Genomic DNA, 20,497 nt, shown 5'->3' on the forward strand with positions numbered 1-20,497 from the left:
GACAGGTGGGAGGAAGCTTGGAATCCTCTGACAGTAACAAAGACTTGAGCATGAGTTTTCCGTAGCAGCAATGAAGACCTGGGCTAAGACATTCAAGACCAGAGTAGTAGATTTATAAATTTATGATGTGGCATAAGTGGCAAAGATCTTGTCTGAGACATGGTGGGCCTTGGCAGAGGAGTCAATCCCACGCAACATAAATCATGGGGACTTTGCAAGGATCTGCAAAGACCTTTGCTCTTCGTAGGTGGGGATCATGTACCTGTTTATCTTACACTACCCTTATGGTACTTCCTGTCAAATAAAAGCACACTAACTATCTGTTTCAGGCTTTATGAAATAAAGCCATAACCTACAAAAAATGTAGCAGTACAATGTTGTACAGCAAAGAAAAAGTTCTTCTTCAAAATGTTATCACCATCATTTAATAGTAATGTAATTTTTATTCTTCAAAACAATTTTCAAGAAATAACTTTCATACTACAAGAAAACTACAGAAATATTGTAAAACAGATGTCTGTTGATCCTCCGTAGAGTTTACATTTTTGAGTGATGGAAAATCACCATCGTACATTACACAAAAGCTTTTGTTGTTGTGTAAAGGCGACAAAAGAAAGCATGTATTATTTCCACTGTGGTTGACAGTGAAAGGTCCAAATAACAAAGACCAATCAGATTGTTTTAAAGTTGTCCACTCCCTCTTGACACGGTTATATGAAGCCAACTCATCTCAGGATGTGCTTTTATTTAAATGCAGCCGGTCGTGGATTAATCTGAAGATGTGTTTCCTAATTTATGCTCTGTTGATGATCAGACAAGGATGTAAGTACATTAGAAATCTCTCCTTTTCTCATTTATAAATTAACAGTGAGTTAAATTTCTTTTGGCGGTTATCTTCCAGGTTGCACAGGTGATTATATATTTGGGACAAAGACCGTTTCTGTTGGACAAAATGTGACCTTGACGTGCCCTCGTGACAGGACTCTTTCGCAGCTAGAACCTTTCTATTGGATGAGAATTGTTTCTGGAAACCGGCCTGAACTCTTGGGAGCAACATTTGCCTTTGATGGTGACAGCACTAGTAAAACTCCTGACATCACTGCAAAACAAGAGAAACAAACTTTTATTCTACATATCAAGGAAACTAAACTGAGTGATACTGGTTTTTACTTTTGTATTAAAGTCTATGCCTTGAACCTGATGTTTTTGAAGGGAGAATTTCTGAGGATTAAAGGTAAACAAAAGAAAATCCTTAATTATGAAATAATATTTTAAAATAATAGTTTTGTAATAAATAGGCAAATTAAACATGCTTCCTAATTCTTTTCATTTTTCTTTTCCAGGACCAGAACCAGATACAATTGCTGTTTCTCAAGTGTCTCAATCGGATCCAGTTCATCCAGGAGAACAAATAACTCTGAATTGTTCAGTCTTTTCTGACTCTGAGAAGAAAACATGTCCATCAAATGTGTACTGGTTCAGAGCTGGATCAGATGAGTCTCATCCTAGTTTGATTTATGCTCATAAAAACAGTTCTGGTGAATGTAACAGTAGTCCTGAGACTCGCTCTGCTCAGAAATGTGACTACAGCTTCTCCAAGACCGTCAGCTCCACTGATGCTGGGACTTACTACTGTGCTGTGGCCTCATGTGGACACATATTATTTGGAAACGGCGCTAAACTGGAAATCAAAGGTATGTGGTTATTTTTCTTTTCAGTCCAACATGATAATGATGGCTAGGATCTGGTAAAATCCATAACATTTTTTATTTTGTTTTTAAATCTTATTTTAGACTCTTCATCCTACTATGTAATCTTATCAGTAAAAAAAAAAAAAAAAAAAAAACAAAACTTGATGATAGATACTCTCTATTTCTTTCCACCCTCAGACATGTGGGATTTACAAACGGCCAATGTGATTCTCTGTCTGCTTTGTGCTGCTTTGACAACAAGTCTTGTTGTAATAACTTTCCTCGTTTACACCATCAAGAAGAAAAGCTGCAGTTGTTTCAATGGTAACTAAAGTTATATGCATCAATCTACAAGTTAGTTACTTGCAAGTACTAACACTGGACTAAATTGTTGACACTAAAATCATCTGTTACTGAAAATAGATCCTGTAACGACCCGTGGTGATCGGCAAATTCAAGAGGTAAAGATCATCAGAGATTTAAGAAAATATGTTTCAGATAACAACGCTGCTGCTCATAACATTCTTTCTTAAATTGAATCACTATTTTTCCTCAGAGGAACGAGGACTCCTTGGTTTATTCAGAAACCGCCTTCTCCAAGCGGAAAGCTGGCAGAGCCGAGAGAAGACATGTACAAAGACCACAGGAGATAATCTACAGCGATGTTAGAGTTTAATATATTCATTTATTTTTCTTGTGACAAAGTGTGAAAAAAAGTGTTTGAGCCCAACTTAGGCTTGTCCATCTCACCTCTGGAAGTTACAGCTTTACGGCCTTCAAACTACTGAATGCATGACGTTAAGAGTATACTATATTGTAGTACTTTTTTAATTTCTATTTTTGAAATGGTTTTATATATGAAAAAGGTGATCGCAGAAATATTTAAATTCATTGCTTTTAATCTTTCAAAGCCTTTTAGAGCTGTAAATAATTTATTGTGTTAGCAACATTTAGTTTAGTGCTTTTCAGAATTAGTATATTTTTGAGTGTATTTAGTCCTACAGGTTTTATCTTCTGTGTACTAAGTCAATTTGCAATGGTTATCCTGTAAAATTTTGTACGTGTACTATTTCTTCCTGTGAATGACTGACATATATAAATAAAATCCAAATTAACAATGAAACAAGACATGAATAAAAACAGTTTACTCAATGTAGATGTGCATTTATTAACAGCATTGTATTTAATGATATGCCCAGTCATGATGTGTTCACTTTTAAGAAAAAAAAAAAGTGTTAACCGCATGTCCCTCAACTTTTGGGGAATGCAAAGCCAAAGTTTCATGACCTTTTAACCAGTACTTTGATCATAACTATCCATTAAAATCTTTATCATGTAAGGTGCCTATTATTTACTCTACCTTAAGATTCTTTATCATTGAATCAGCGTCCCGACACGGTGCAATTTCAACAAACAAACAAACAACACATGGGTAGGCAGGTGTCCTTTCATTAGGTGAGAAAAAGGATGACAGTAGGAAAGAGGAGAAGAGAAAAAAACATCTTCATAAATATATATACATATATATATAGGGTATATATATATATATATATATATATATATATATATATATATATATATATATATATATATATACAAAATGTGATTAACATGGTTCCCAATAACAACAGTTTTTACTTGTGCCTTGTCTTTCCTGATATTGGCAGTGAACACAAAAGCCACACAGCCAATAAATATAAGGGAGCATTAAAACCCAGGGAATGGAGAACATCAGTTTCATTACTATGAAGTGATCCCATGATTTCTTTTTATTTTAAATTATCACAACACGAATGCAGTTCCAATTAAAGCTGCAAGCAGCGATGAACTGGCCCTCACGCGTGCAATTTTCACCAATAAAGGTCAAGGACTCAAAACTAAGTCCGATGACACCACCCATGACTCTTTATGTCAAACCATTCAAAAAATATGGCAGAAAATAGGAACTATCAAATATCAACCAATCAGAAGAAGGGGCGGGGCAAATTTGCACCAATTAAGATGAACGAGTCAAAACCGAGTCCGATGACTCCACCCACGACTCTCTATGTTAAACCATTCAAAAGTTATGGCAGGACTTCCGGTGGAGCAAGACGACAGGATGGCTGCATGAGCTTGAGCTCCCGACAGCAAACTCGAATTAGCCCCCCTAAATCCACTACTTGTTAAGCAATTCAAAATAATTTTACTCTGGAATGAATAGGGGAGCAACAACTAGAAGTCGAACGAAACTTAACACACAAGAAAGGATGAATACACCGGAGATGGAGGACGACGCTCAGCGCTTTAATGACAACTCGGCTGAGAACATGTGCGCGGTGCTCAAGGAAATACGCGACTTTAGGGCTGAAAATAAAGCAGATCTACACAGCCTAAAAGAAGAACTCAAGGAAGATGTGAAAAAAGAACTCAAAGACCTCAAGCAAGAAATTTATCAAAAACTTTCTGCCAACTCCGCTCGGATCCAGGCCAATGAAACGAGGCTGGATGAAGCAGAAACACGGATCAACGATACCGAGTCGGCTACCGCGGCTATGAAGGAGGCCCTCACTAAATCTTTGGAAAGACAGAAAGCCATGCAGGAAAAGTTGACAGATCTGGAAGGACGGTCAAGACGGAACAACATCCGCATTTACGGCGTACCCGAGGGGAAAGAAGGTAACTGCGTGTCTGACTTTGTGGAACAACTTCTGAAAACAGAACTGTCGGTGGACACTAACTTAAATATCCAGCGCGCCCACAGAGCCCTGGCTCGCAAACCAGAGCGCAACGAGCCGCCCAGGTCAATAGTAGTAAATTTTCTGCAATTTAACACCAAAGAAACGGTACTGAAAAAAGCCTGGGGAAAGAAAATAATGATAGAAGGGCGACGCCTACTGTTCGACCATGATTACGCCACGGAGATCATTCAAAGGCGCAAAGCATACGCGGGGATAAAGAGACTTTTGAAGGAGAAAGGAATCCGTTTCCAGACTCCGCTGGACAGGATGCGCATCCACTGGGACTCGGGAGTACGCACTTATGGGAGTGCAGAAGACGCAGCGCGGGATCTGAGGAGAGAAAAACACCGAGGACACCGCGCGCCGTGCGAAGGATAAATTACAAGAGTTTGAGCGGACCCCCTCCAACTAATCTGGATTATTTTTTTATTTTTTTTTCCTTTTTTTTGTCACGTCTGATGTTAGAGACTTCATTTAGAATACAAAATAAATGCTGTCGGATGACGTTGGACTACTAGGATGTGTGAAATGACAGGTTTCACCTCTAGTGAGGGGCCCTCCTGGAGGAGGATCTCCCCTCTGCCCACCAACGGGGACCCAGGGTGGCGAAGAATCACCCTAACTTGGGAGTTAACTGTTTTTTATTTGTTTCTTTCAGTTAGCACATGTCCAGATGTTCAGGTCAGTGCAGTTCTAAGTTGTCTGGAGGTTGATGAATGTAACATGGGATTGGATCATTTAAATGCCATATAACAATATAAAACTGGTGTCACTTAATGTAAATGGGATGAATAATCCAGTTAAGAGGAGCAAGGTCCTGGCTAAATTGAAAAAGGAAGGGGCTCAAGTACTATTTCTACAGGAAACCCACCTGCCTCAACAAGAACATGAAAAACTAAAACGCTTTGGTTTTAGGAACACATTTTATAGTTCCTACAAGCCTAGCCAGAAGAGGGGAGTGGCTATCCTTATCACAAATGCAGTCAAATTTGAATGCCTTAGAGAAGTAAAGGACAAAGAAGGGAGATTTGTATTAATCAAAGGAAAACTAGAAAACAGAATGGTAACACTGGTCAATGTTTACGCCCCCCCAGAAAGTACCAAAGGTTTTTTCAAAACCCTATTTGACACTATTGCGATAGAAGCTGAGGGCATCTTGATATGTGGAGGTGACTATAATGTGGTCATGAACCATAACTTGGATACAACAAGCTCTAAAGGAAGCAAGAAGCATCTAACCAAGTTTATTAATACAGCAATGCAGGAAATGGGACTAATTGACGTGTGGAGAGAACTCCACCCACTAGAAAGGGATTATACACACTATTCAGTACCACATTCTGTCTACTCCAGGATCGACTACTTTTTAATTAATACGAGTGAAAGCCACAGGGTCACAGAGTGTAAAATCGGGGTGGCAGATATATCAGATCACAGTGTTATCAGCTTGACAATACATTTGAATAAAAGAAAAGTAAATACTGTATGGAGGCTAAATGTGGGCATCCTGAATAATAAGGCAAATGTGGAACAGATAAGAGAAGAAATAAAAAGGTATATAGAAGAGAACGATAATGGAGAGGTAGACCCTGCAATACTGTGGGACGGCATGAAGGCAGTTATTCGTGGAAAACTAATCGCTTTGACAACAGCACAAAAGAAGGCTCGGTTAGCTGTATATAAACGTAAAGTAGAAAAATTACAAGAATTGGAGAAGAAACATAAAAATACAGAAAATCAGTCTGTATTACAACAAATAAAGAAGACAAGGGAAGAGATAAATGAGATACTCAGGACAGATATAGAAAAGAGGGCAAGGTTTATGAAGCAGACCTACTATGAATCAGGCCCAAAAGCAACAAGACTTTTAGCTAGACGCCTGCAGAAACAGCAGGCCATTAACACAATTCATAAAATAAGGAACCCTCAAACCAAACAATTAACACATGAACCAGAGGAAATAGAAAGAATATTTGAAGAATATTACAAGAATCTTTATTCTAAACCATTAACAGCCGATGAAAAAACAATTAGAAGTTTCCTTGACTCACTTGACTTGCCATCTATTGGTGAGACACAGAATTACACTATTATGTCGCAACTTACAGTTAAGGAGCTGGAAGCTGCAATTAGTCGGTTAAAAGCTAGTAAATCACCAGGCAGCGATGGGTTTCCATCGGAATGGTATAAGGCCTTTCGGAAGGAGCTAACACCCTTGCTTCTGTCCTGCTTTAACTTCACTCTTAAAGAGGACAGGCCCCCCCCCTCGTGGAAAGAAGCAATTATCACTGTTCTACCCAAAGAAGGCAAAGATAAAGAAGAATGCAAAAACTATAGGCCAATTTCACTTTTAAATGTAGACTACAAACTATTTACATCAATTATTTGCAAAAGATTTGAGACCCTCATACCGGACTTGATTGATGAAGACCAAACTGGTTTTATTAAAGGACGCCAAACGCATGATAGTATCAGAAGAACCCTCCATATCTTAGACAATGCTCAAAAAAGTGGTGCAAGTACAGTTCTGGTTAGTTTGGATGCCCAACAGGCATTCGATAGTGTTAGTTGGTCATTTTTGTATGAGGTTCTAAGGAGATTTGGCTTCAATGAAAACGTAATCCAATGTATTAAAACTATTTATCAAGAGCCCACAGCTAGGATCAGAGTAAACGGAAGCCTGTCAAATACGATTCAGTTGGAGAGGGGGACAAGACAAGGTTGCTGTCTGTCACCTACCCTCTTCGCTTTATATGTTGAGCCTTTAGCGCAGGCAATAAGGCAGAGTGGGGAACTGCAGGGTGTCAGTATACGGGGGACAGAACACATCATTGGCCTTTTTGCCGATGATGTCATTGTTTTCCTTGAACAGCCGGATAGATGTTTCCCACACCTAATGTCTCTACTGGGAAAGTATGAATACTACTCAGGATATAAACTGAATATATCAAAAACTCAAATTCTCTCGTTGAACTATTCCCCATCCCGAGAAATAAGAGATGCATATCATTTAAAATGGAATGCTAAAACAATGAAGTATCTTGGTGTAACTTTGACTAAAACACTTAACGACATGTTGGAAAACAACTATAGTGAAATTGAAAAAAACATACAAAGGGACATTGAAAGGTGGTCTACCCTTCCGTTGGACTTCAGTGCTAGAATACAAACGGTCAAAATGAATATACTACCTAAATTGTTATATTTATTTCAAGCACTGCCAATTAATATCCCTCAAAAAAAATGTATAGCCTGGGACAGAATGATCTCTAGATTCATTTGGAATAGTAAAAAGCCGAGAATAAAATTCACGACCCTCCAACTACCTAAAAGTAAAGGTGGAATGGCCTTGCCTAACCTTAAAGAATATTTTTATGCTGCTCAACTCAGGTCTCTGGCCTGTTGGTGTAGACCTGACTATGAGTCTAAATGGCAGGAAATTGAAAGGGAAACACAGGGTTATCAGACCCAGATATTGGTGGGGGATGAACACCTGATGGGTGCAATGAGACATAATATGAACCCAATAGTCACATTCACACTAGAAATATGGAGGGTTGTAATAAGAAAATACAAACTCAAGAATAATATATGCACTCTTAGGTGGTTCACATACGATCCAAAATTCATACCAGGGGCACTCGATCCAGTATTCAAAGAATGGACACAAAAAGGAATGACAGCAATGTGTAGGGTTTCGGAAGGGTGGGGAATTTCTAAGCTTTCAAGAGCTAAAGACAAGGTACGGCCTCGAAAACAAAGACTTATATAGATACATGCAGTTAAGAGATTATTTCACAAAAGAAATAAGGCCAGTTGCAACTATAAACAAGGTGATTGGAGTCATTGTGGATTCATACAAACAGAAGGGGTCTCGGCCCATCTCTGCTTTTTACCAAGCTATGGGGGAGAGCAGAGGGGAGTCAACCCTCTATATAAAAGCAAAATGGGAAGGAGAACTAAAGATCCAAATACAAGAGGATGAATGGTACCACATGTGCGAGACACAATGTACGTCCACAAACTCATTAATATGGAGGGAGTTCTGCTGGAAAAATTTAACTCGATATTTTATAACACCAAAAATAAAATCTAGACAACTTGCCACACAACAAAACTGCTGGAGACAGTGCGGGAATGTGGAGGCGGATCATGCACACATCTTCTGGAACTGTACAAAAATTAAAATATACTGGCAAAATGTAAATTTAGTAGTTAAAAATATTTTGGGATATGAAATTCCAAATACTTGCCCGGTGATGTATCTTGGGAATATTGGAAAGGTTGTAACGAGAGAAGATCTGTACTTGACTAAAGTGTTACTCGCAGCAAGTAAAAAGGCAGTCACAAGAAACTGGCTCAATGTAAATGCCCCGAAACAGGAACAGTGGTTGGAAATTGTCCAGGAAATTTGTGTTATGGAAAAATTGACATATCTTTTAAGGATCAAAGGGGATGTGTTTGAGAAGAACTGGGAAAAATGGAATACTTACATGAGACGTGACACCAACTGAACAGATGCCGAATGGAACAGTGGACTGAATAGAGGATCATCTCCAGACAGTTTGTTTTTGTTTTTGTTAATTTTATTATTATTGCTATTCTAATATGTAACTTGTTTGCAATAATGTTTTGTTTGTTTACTTGTGAAAAAATAATAAAAATTTAAGTTTAAAAAAAAAAAAAAAAGTTATGGCAGAAAGTAGGAACTATCAAATATCGATCAATCAGATGAAGGGGGGGGGGCGCGCTTTTTGGCGTCTATGGTCGCCACGGTAACGCTTTTGACTGAGAAAAGTAATGCGCGTCATCGCACATTTTGATGTATAACACACCTGGGTGCACGTTACGGTTCGGGCGAAGAAGCGGCCGAAGAAATGGCATAAATTGTGCTAAAATTAGACGATTAATTCAAAATGGCCGACTTCCTGTTGGGTTTCGGCCATGGTGCCAGGAGACTTTTCTTTAAGTTGCGACATGATACAGGTGTGTACCGATTTTCGTGCATGTACGTCAAACCGTATTGTGGGGCTTGAGGCACAAAGTTTTCTAGGGGGCGCTGTTGAGCCATTAGGCCACGCCCATTAATACAAACCATGAAATATCAAATTTTTCTCCAGGCCTGGCTTGCGTGCAAAATTTGGTGACTTTTGGTGCACGTTTAGCAGGGCAAAAAGGTCCTCATTTCGTCGGAAAAAAAAAAATTAATAATGAGAAAAATTAGAAAAACAATTCCTACAGATACAATAGGGCCTTCGCACTGTAAGTGCTCGGGCCCTAATTAGTGTTTTGTAAACGCTCTTGCGCATTTTTCCTGATCTCATTAGTTGTAACACAACATGTTTTACATTTCTGGAAATATCACGTGATCTCGATGTCCCTGACGCAAACAAGCCAGACGTCAGTCCCATCCCTTCTTTAACCAATGTGTTTTTCTGTTACAAATTGGGTTTTAAAAGTATTTTAGACTTAAAACTCACTGTAGCGGGACTCATTTACCAACACACAATATCCAGCAGCACATGAAACACAGCAGTTGGTGAAAAGCCATCGTGACGGAGCAGGCCGTCACTAAAGCACAGAGCCACACACACACACACACACACACACACACACACACACACACACACACACACACACACACACACACACACACACACACACACACACACACACACACACACACACACACACGTCCGTGTAAATTCATTGCAACTGAAACTCCCCCATTTCCGTTCATTTAGGTTGTTCATCCAGGGGTGCACTTCAGTGTAATAAACATACATTTTCATGGGACTGGCCACAGGAATGTTGGGCTTCATGACCCAGTTCGTCCCGGGGCAGAAATACACCGGGAAACGCAGCTCAGTTTATCACATTTAAATATATCTGCATCCTGTAATAGGGCAGCACGGTGGCTTAGTGGTTAGCACTGTTGCCTCACAGCAAGAAGGTCCCCGGTTCGACTCCCAGGCCCGGCAGGGGCCTTTCTGTGTGGAGTTTGCATGTTCTCCCCGTGCTTGCGTGGGTTTTCTCCGGGTACTCCGGCTTCCTCCCACAGTCCAAAAACATGCATATTAGGTTAATTGATGATTCTAAATTGCCCGTAGGTGTGAGTGTGATTGTGAGCATGGTTTGTGTGTCTACATGTGGCCCTGTGATGGACTGGTGACCTGTCCAGGGTGTAACCCCTGCCTCTCACCTAAAATGAGCTGGGATAGGCTCCAGCAGACCCCCGTGACCCCGCAAGGGATAAAGCGGGTAAGATAATGAATGAATGAATGAATGAATGAAATGAATGCATCCTGTAATAGGAGCTGCTTATGTTTTTGTTTTCAATGTTTTTTTTTCTTTGATTATTTCATGATGTCAATGATGATGGGTGTTTAAATAATGATTGCATTATTTTATAAAGTATATTCCATGATGAAGTGTAAAACGTATGGATGAAATATTGGTTAATTGTTAATTAAAATGTCACGCCCAATGGGAGGGGATTAAGGGTCTAAAAAAGGGGACCTGGCACTAGTGATGGGCAGCTGAAGCCTCAGGAGGCAATGAAGCTTTTCATCAAATTGGTTCATTCAAGCACAAAGATTCTTGGGGCTTCATTTGCTCTCGTGGCCCCTGGATGCCTCTCTAGGGAGGTGATCCAGGCATGTCCCACCAGGAGACCCAGGACACGCTGGAGAGACTATGTTTCTTGGCTGGCCTGGGGTGAGGGAAGTCTGGGTTATCTCTGCTCAGACTGCTGCCCACATGACCATGAAACTGGATGGATGGATGGGTGGATATATTTTTAAAATGACAACTTATAAATTTCATGACAAATTATATCATAATGGTATATTTATTCATTTCATGACGCTTTTATTTTGCATTGACACTTTTTTTTCAGGGCTCTTTTTATTTCATTTTCTTATATTCAAATGAAGGGTGGTCGTTTTTTATGTAGATTTGGCCAGTTGTAATCTTCAGGGGATTCGCATGAGGGAAAGGAAGTCCGGAAAACAACAAAAAAACGATAAACACATAAACGAAGAGGAAGAGCAAAACATTGGTGGACCTGGATCTTTACTGGGTGTTTCAGATTTGAATACTGCAAAATATCTGAGACTAAAAGCATTTCAGATGATTTTAGAGAGGCTGTTAACCACCTTGGTGGAATGGCAGCACGTTACCTACACCAGCCTCAACCACCAGAGAATCCCTTTCCACGACCACTGTTCAAGAGTCAGGACTGGGGCTGAAACAGTAGAGGCTGGGGCTGTAGACGACAGGTGGGAGGAAGCTTGGAATCCTCTGACAGTAACAAAGACTTGAGCCTTGTTTATATCTCACCGTTGCCCAAGGGAAATGCTCTTTCAGTTTCTCTATATGTACTGGTTGTATAGTTGAATTGACAATGGAGTTGACTTGAACTTTGACTTTGACTTGGGAAACTTGTGATGTGAGACTTTGCAAAGACTTGCAAAGACCTCTGCTCTTTGCAGGTGGGAGTGTACCAATTTATCTTATGCTAGCCTTATGCTACTTCCTGTCAAATAAAAGCACACTAACTAACTGTTTCAGGCTTTATGAAATAATGCCATAACCTATAAAAAAATATATCATATAGCATTTCTTGTAGTCAGAGTTGTGTCAGTAACTGCTTCTTCCCTCTTCTTTTTCAAATGGTTATCATCCTCATTTAATCGTAACATAATTTTTATTCTTCAAAACAATTTTCGAGAAATAAGAAATATTGTAAAACAGATGTCTGTTGATGATCCTCCGTAGAGTTTATTTTTTTGAGTGATGGAAAATCACCATCGTACATTTCACAAAAGCTTTTGTTGTTTTGTAAGGGCGACAAAAGAAGGCGCATATTATTTCCACTGTGGTTGACAGAGAAACATCAAAATAAAAAAGACCAATCAGATTGTTTTAAAGTTGTCCACTCCCTCTTGCCGAGGTTATATGAAGCCAACTCATCTCAGGATGTGCTTTTATTTAAATGCAGCCGGTCGTGAATTAATCTGAAGATGTTGACCCTATTTTATGCTCTGTTGATGCTTAAATATGGATGTAAGTATTCATGGAAATTAGGAATATACTATATTTGTCTTATTTGGTTTATAAATGAACAATAACTTTTTTTGGGGTGTGGGTTCTTCCCAGGTTGCACAGATGATTATGAATTTGTAACCAGGACAGGAATTGTTGGAGAAAATGTAACTTTGACGTGTCCTCGTGACAAGTCACCTCGGCTGATAGGAAATTTGTTTTGGATCAGAATTGTTTCTGGAAACTGGCCTGAATTCTTGGGAAGAGCTTTTTCCTTTGACTCGGGTGTCATTAATAAGACTCCTCACTATACATTAAAACAATCAGCCCAAGCCTTTATTCTACATATTAATGAAGCTACGCTGAGTGACACCGGTCTTTATTTATGTATTAAAGACGATGAACTGGACATCAAATTTGTGAAGGGAGAATTTCTGAGCATTAAAGGTAAACAAAGTTGCAATTATGTTTACAAAATAATATTTTAAAACAGAGTTTTTCATCAGGGGTGAATTATACTTGCTTGACATTTGTTTTTGTTTGACTTACCAGGACCAGAACCAGAACCAGATATCACGACTGTCATTCAAGAGCCTCCATCTGATCCAGTCCATCCAGACACACCAGTGACTCTAAATTGTTCAATCCTATCTAATATCCCAAAGAAAACCTGCCCATCAAATCACAGCGTGTACTGGTTCAGAGCTGGATCACATGGATCTTATCCCAGTTTGATTCATGTTGATGGAACCACTGCAGAACGTTGTGAGAGAAGTCCTGAAGCTCGCTCTGCTCAGAAATGTGACTACAGCTTCTCCAAGACCGTCAGCTCCACTGATGCTGGGACTTACTACTGTGCTGTGGCCTCATGTGGACAGATATTATTTGGAAATGGAGCTAAACTGGAGACCAAAGGTATGTGGTTATTTTTCTTTTCAGTCCAACATGATAATGATGGTTAGGATCTGGTAAAATCCATAACACTTTTTAATTTGTTTTTAAATCTTATTTTAGACTGTTCATCATACTGTGTAATCTTATCAGTAAAAAACAACAAAAAAACTTGATGATAGATGCTCTCTATTTCTTTCCAGCCTCAGACATGTGGGATTTACAAACGGCCAATGTGATTCTCTGTCTGCTTTGTGCTGCTTTGACAACAAGTCTTGCTGTAATAACTTTCCTCGTTCACACCATCAAAAAGAAAAGTTGCAGTTGTTTCAATGGTAACTAAAGTTATATACATCAATCTACAAGTTAGTTACTTGCAAGTACTAACACTGGATTTAAATTGTTGACACTAAAATCATCTGTTACTGAAAATAGATCCTGTAATGACCCGTGGTGATCAACAAATTCAAGAGGTAAAGATCATCAGAGATTTAAGAAAACATGTTTCAGATAACAACGCTGCTGCTCATAACATTCTTTCTTAAATTGAATCACTGTTTTTCCTCAGAGGAACGAGGACTCCTTGGTTTATTCAGAAACGGCTTTCTCCAAGCGGAAAGATGGCAGAGCCGAGAGAAGACATGTACAAAGACCACAGGAGATAATCTACAGCCATGTTAGAGTTTAATATATTCATTTATTTTTCTTGTGACAAAATGTGAAAAAAAAGTATTCGAGCACAACTGAGGCTTGTCCATCTCACCTCTGGAAGTTACAGCTTTACGGCATTCAAACTACTGAATGCATGACGTTAAAAGTATACTATATTGTGGTACTTTTTTTAATTTCTATTCTTAAAATTGTTTTATATATAAAAAAGGTGATCGCAGAAATATTTAAATTCATTGCTTTTAATCTTTCAAAGCCTTTTAGAGTTGCGATTAATTTATTGTGTTAGCAACATTTAGTTTAGTGCTTTTCAGAATTAGTATATTTTTGAGTGTATTTAGTTCTACAGGTTTTATCTTCTTTGTACTAAGTCAATTTGCAACGGTTATACTGTTAAATTTAGTACATGTGCTATTTCTTCCCATGAATGACTAATATGTATAAATAAAAGCCAAATTAACAATGAAACAAGACATAAATAAAAACAGTTTACTCAATGTAGATGTGCATTTATTAACATTATTGTATTTAATGATGTGTCCAGTCATGGTGTGTTCACTTTTAAAAGAAGTAGTGTGTTACTTGTATAAAAGCTGTTTGAGTCAGATTGATTGAAGCTCTTCATTGCTACCAATTCTCATGAAAAGCAGATACGGGAAATGCAGTGACACACATTACGTGTTTGTGTCGCACTGTACACTTTGTACTGAGGGGCAACATCTTCTCCTGCACTTTAATTCTAAATCATATAACATAATGTATAAGTCATGCTGAGTGCCAGGCTGTGTTTAATTGTTTGTTTATTATGTTATTGTGTTAAACATTTTATTTGCATGCATGTTTTTGTTGCTTTGTTTAGTTATTGTTGTTTGCAACGTAACTTTTTCTGTGTTTTGAGTTTGGCATGCAATAACCTTTTTTTTTGAGTTGATTAGACACAGTTGAGCACCATTAAGGCAGGAACCGGATCCTGACTGACAGCTGCAGTGGCCAATAAACCACTGCAGGCTGGCCCCCCTAGACCAATGGTGGACCAGGGGAGGGTTCCCTTCCCCCTAGATATTCGAGACAGACATTCAAGCTGGGTGGATGGACGGAGAATGGGCAGAGAATGGACTGAGCAGGATGGACTGATGTACAGAGGCCCACGGGGGCCCAGGTGGTTGGGGATCCCCCGGCGGACTCGGACCCGACCGGGAATCCCTGTTGGCGTGGGCCTGACTGCCGATGCTTCCAGAGGGGGCGCTAAAGGACAGTGAGCCCGGAATGGAATGACTGACTGTTCATTTTTTAACCTTTGAACCTTTTTAACCTTTTAAGGATTGGCCATTTTAAGAAACAGTTCTCCCATTTTAAGTGACATTTTCCCCACCCTTGATTTTATAACAGTCTTTGCGCAATAAATGTTTGTTGCTGCACCCCTGTTTTGTTTGTGGGTTACTAAGCGCTGCTCACCCTCGAAGAACGGAACTAAAGTATTTCCTTAGGGACTTTGGTTCTTGTAGTACCAAACCGCTAAGAACCACCCCTTTGACATATATATATATATATATGTATATATATATATATATATATATATATATATATATATATATATATATATATATATATATATATATATATATATCTGCGGGAATTTTACAAATTGTCTCCCACAGAGTCCGACGGTAAAAACCTCAGCTTTCTATGCCAATTATGTCCACCTGCGCTGAAAAAACAAGTGCGCACGTCGACCTCATCCAGTTCAAATTTGAGACGTCATGTGGAGTTAAAACATCCATCCAGTGTTAGAAAGTATCTCCAAGTCCTTGAACATCAAAAAAAGTCTTCAGGAAAGGCCAAGAAGAGCCCCTGCCCACAGCCCCAAATGAACCAACTCACACTACTGCAGCCTTCAGGGGGATGATTTCCCAGCAACAGGTAGACAAACTAATACTGAACTACATTATTGGAGATTTACAGCCTCTTAGTAAGGTTGAAAAGCCCTCCTTCATCTAGCTAGTGACTGGTTTGCAACCAAGCAGACGTGTGCCGTCAAGAAGGCAGGTGCAGGGACTGTTAAACAAAGAATATAATGAGGTTATCACTAACCTAAAAGCTGAACTTGCTGATATTGACTGTGTATGTACGACAGCAGACTGCTGGTCAGCTGTCAACAAAGGATTTATGGGCATCACCATACCGGTACATTGGCTTGATAAAAACGATGTATCACACAGGAGATCAGCAGCCCTTGCATGCCGTCGTGTCAGAGGAGCACACACACATGATGTGCTGGCAAAGGTGTTGGCAGATGTGTATAAGGAATTTAAAATTCAAAACAAGATTGTATGCACAGTGACTGACAATGCCTCAAATTTTGTTAAGGCATTTAACTGTTTTGGAGAGAGTGTCACTGTTGCTAATGCAGCAGCTGCTGAAGCAACTGAAGATAATGAATCAGAACCTGGCCCTGTTAGTGAGAGCTCGGGTGAAGATGATGATGATGATGATGGGATTGAGCCTGCACCTCTATCAGATTTAGAGGGTCCTTATCTTCCCCCTCATAGAAGATGCATGGCTCACACCTTAAATCTAGTTGCCAAAGACACAGAAAAGGTAACTGATAAAAAGTACAAAGCACTAGCGAGGCCTGTGTTTTCAAAAGCATCAGCACTGTGGAACAGAGTTAAACGAAGTCCGAAAGCCTCAGATTTTGTTGATGAAAAACTCGGGATTAGTTTTGTCACTCCAAACGACACCCGTTGGAACTCTATGTTCTTCTCCATGCAGCGACTGTCTCACATAGCCACCTTAACTCCCCAGGCCAGCAGTCTGTCCTTGGATCCTACTCCTGCATATGGCACACTCCTTCTGCACACAGTCTGTGATGAATTTGGCCTTCGTCGATTCACTGCAGAAGAAATTGACTTCATACACAGGTTTGTGAGTGTAATGCAGCCTTTAACATCTGCACTAAACATCCTTCAGGGGGAGAAAAACACCTTCCTTGGGTACCTGGCTCCCACCATTGTTCAGTTGAAAAGTGATTTGAATGGCCTTTTGGATGAGAGTTTAAAGGTATTGTGACATGAAAAACACATTTTTCTTGATTTTTTGTGTTTTGTTGGGTGTCTTGACATCAATTACACCCAAAAAACAACAAACTTTTAACATTCAGTGTATTGTGTGCTTTCTGGGATTTTCCGCATAACTGTGCAAAAACGGCGCACCTGGTTTGGTGGCGGGCCGTGACGTCAGGGCCCGCTAAATCACCGCCCCCTCCACCCAGCTCCCTGCCTCCTCTCCTCTCCAGCGCACCATAAAGGCTGATTTATGGTTCCGCGTTACACCGACGCAGAGCCTACGGCGTAGGGTTACGCGGCAACGCGCAACGTACGCTGAACCCTACGGCGTAGGCTCTGCGTCGATTTAACGCGGAACCATAAATCAGGCTTAACACGGAGCGGTTTAGAGCCTCTTCTGTTCTAATCACCGGAGGAGAACTGCTAAGAAGACCCGCGGCCACTGACTGGACTTAAGATAAGGAGACACTGCTGCTTGCATGCCTTTATTTTTATGATTGTTTGCTGTGGACTGTCTGCTTCGCCGTGCTGCTTTTCTGTGCATGCTTCGCCTGTCGCGCCCGGCTTAACTCTCCGGCGCCGCTGTGAGCGTATTGCTCGCGGGGAGCTGCGGTCCCGGTCCTCTGGTCCCGGTTGGACTTCATCACCGGGCTGTAGTCGCCCTGTCTGGGCTGTGTGTCGGTGTTTGTGGTTCGGTGTGCGCGCGTGTGTGTGAAGACGGCAGAAGTGTGTAGCGGTTGGTTGGAGGAGGTTTGGAGGAGGAGTGGAGCAATGATTGACAGGAAAGGGGAAAAAGGAAGCGTTTTTCACGGGGCAAAAAAACACTGTAATAAAAAGCCAGGAATGGAGTACTAGAGTGAAGTTTTTCTTGTTACACTCTTTTAGACACATTTGAGGGATGTTGGCCAAGACTTTTAATAGTGTTAAAAGCATGTTAAAAATGATGTCACAATACCTTTAAAGCCTACTGCCACACAAGGTCTGACTGCATGTCGTCCCCTCATCCAGAACATGATGCAGTCACTCTCAACAAGACTGGAGGGCATGCTTGACAAGAAAGAACACATACTAGCAGCTATACTACTTCCAGTGTTCAAGATGGACTGGGTGGAGGACGAGATTAAGCGCTTGCAATACCGAGTGATGCTGAAACAAGAGTTGCAATCTGTTGATGTGCCTAACGACTCTGATCAAGCCCAGACCTCTGATGATCTTCAGAGGAAAAGCAGTGCTTCATCCTTTTTCAAGTTCAACCGCATCCCATCAAGCATCAACAAATCTGAGGTGGACATCTACCTGGATGCACAGACCTCTGATGATTTTACTGAGTACATGCTCCTGCCCAAACTGAAACAGCTGTTCATCAAATACAACACAGCACTCCCTTCAAGCGCTCCAGTAGAGAGGCTCTTCAGTTCTGGAGGCCAGATATTTAGGCCCAGACGAAACAGATTGGGAGATGCCAACTTTGAGAAGCAACTGCTTTTAAATGCAAACAAAAAAAAGTAGTCTGACTGGACTTTACTGCAAACAGTAGGCCTAGTCTGTGGACTTAAGAGTGGACTGCTTATCCAACATTGTGTCTTTTGTCAGGACGTTTAATTGCATTCATTCATTTTAGAAAAATAGGAGCCTTTTTCTTCATATTTGTTTTTTTTGGAAACTAATGTTAAGAGTGAGTGACACAGAGCACCACCTAGTTCTACAAGGGTGATTCATTTAATTAAGAGTTTTAAAAAGAAGCATCCTGGAGACCATAAATATATTTTCTGTTGTTCAAATGCAGTATGATACTAGTTTTTGTTAAAGTGTCTAAACAATATTTCAGGACTTTAGAGCATTTTTTTTCCTTGCTGGTGAACATAGAAAAATAAGAGCACATGTATTTTATGTTTGTTTTGGGGAAGTGTTCACATTCCCATTACAGATGAACACCTACTGTAGTTCTACAGGGGTTGTTTTAGTTGCTAAAGAGTAAAAACAACATTCTGGTGAGTCAAACGTTTTTTATGTTGTTGGAATGTCTTAAATTCATTCTTTTTCTAGAGGAACAATATTGTTGCAACAGTTGAATAAAGCAAAACAAAAATGATCCTTTGTCCACATCCTTTGTGCTATAAGCAATAACTTAATCAATTTTGTGTGATAGAATGTAAGGTCTCGTATAATTGATTGCAAGACATGACACTATAATTGTGGCTTTTGCAGAGTATGAACATGCATACGCTAAATAGCATGATATTCCACTAGGACAATACATGATTGTATACAATGAACAGTTTAGGATAGGGTGGCGTTTCATTTGTTCTTCTCAGCTAAAAATATTGAAATGAACTGAACTTGAACTAGTTCAAAATGAAAATGGTGAACTTTGAACTTGAACTGTTCATTTTTAAACTATGTGAACTGAACTTTGAACTAGTTCACGAGAGGTATGAACTTGCACAACACTGCCTCAGGAAGCATTGAAGCTTTTCATCAAATTGGTTCATTCAAGCACAAAGATTCTTGGGGCTTCAGTTGCTCTCCTGGCCCCCTGGATGCCTCTCTAGGGAGGTGATCCAGGCATGTCCCACTGGGAGGAGACCCAGGACACGCTGGAGAGACTATGTCTCTTGGCTGGCCTGGGGTGAGGGAAGTCTGGGTATCTCTGCTCAGACTGCTGCCCCCCTGACCATGAAACTGGATGGATGGATGGATGGATGGATGGATGGATGGATGGATGGATGGATGGATGGATGGATGGGTGGATATATTTTTAAAATGACAACTTATACATTTCATGACAAATTATTTCATAATGGTATATTTATTCATTTCATTACACTTTTATTTTGCATTGCCACTTTTATTTCAGGGCTCTTTTTATTTCATTTTCTTATATTCAAATTAAGGGTGGTCGTTTTTTATGTAGATTTGGCCAGTTGTAATCTTCAGGGGATTTGCATGAGGGACACGAAATCCGGAAAACAACAAAAACCGATAAAAACATAAACGAAGAGGAAGAGCAAAACATTTGGGTGGACCTGGACCTTTACTGGATGTTTCAGATTGGAATACTGTAAAACATCTGAGACTAAAAGCATTTCTGATGATTTTAGAGAGGCTGTTAACCACCTTGGTGGACTCGCAGCACGTTACCTACACCAGCCTCAACCACCAGAGAATCCCTTTCCACGACCACTGTTCAAGGACCAGGACTGGGGCTGCAACAGTAGAGGCTGGGACTGTAGACGACAGGTGGGAGGAAGCTTGGAATCCTCTGACAGTAACAAAGACTTGAGCATGAGGTTTCCATAGCAGCGATGAAGACCTGGGCTAAGACATTCAAGACCGGAGTAGTAGAGATGACTCTGCAGAGGCTTGGGAGACCATGCCTTCTGTAATGAAGACAGTGGCAGTTTTCTTTGTTTTT

At 40.1% G+C, this 20,497-nt stretch overlaps 1 protein-coding gene across 2 annotated transcripts; it reads left to right on the plus strand.

The window, feature by feature from the left end:
• The first annotated feature begins 761 nt into the window (after positions 1-761).
• LOC133447473 (uncharacterized) lies at positions 762-14,514 on the plus strand. Of its 2 annotated transcripts, none has more exons than XM_061726164.1 (6): positions 762-822; positions 902-1,234; positions 1,344-1,694; positions 1,890-2,015; positions 2,115-2,152; positions 13,917-14,514. In XM_061726164.1, the coding sequence occupies exons 1-6, from the start codon at positions 780-782 to the stop codon at positions 14,034-14,036; spliced, it is 1,011 nt and encodes a 336-aa protein (XP_061582148.1). In that variant the 5' UTR covers positions 762-779; the 3' UTR covers positions 14,037-14,514. The 2 variants fall into 2 exon arrangements, with proteins under 2 accessions (XP_061582148.1, XP_061582147.1); XM_061726163.1 differs by lacking the exon at positions 13,917-14,514 and adding an exon at positions 2,248-2,744.
• Positions 14,515-20,497: the final 5,983 nt, after the last annotated feature.

Source organism: Cololabis saira, chromosome 7 (assembly GCF_033807715.1).
Source record: "Cololabis saira isolate AMF1-May2022 chromosome 7, fColSai1.1, whole genome shotgun sequence".
Taxonomy (NCBI): Eukaryota; Metazoa; Chordata; class Actinopteri; order Beloniformes; family Belonidae; genus Cololabis; species Cololabis saira.

Coding starts and splice junctions, on each gene's coding strand:
- LOC133447473 (XM_061726164.1), top strand. CDS start 780: ATGTGTTTCCTAATTTATGCTCTGTTGATGATCAGACAAGGAT. Junction 2,016..2,114: donor AAGCTGCAGTTGTTTCAATG/GTAACTAAAGTT, acceptor TACTGAAAATAG/ATCCTGTAACGACCCGTGGT. Junction 2,153..13,916: donor GTGATCGGCAAATTCAAGAG/GTAAAGATCATC, acceptor GTTTTTCCTCAG/AGGAACGAGGACTCCTTGGT.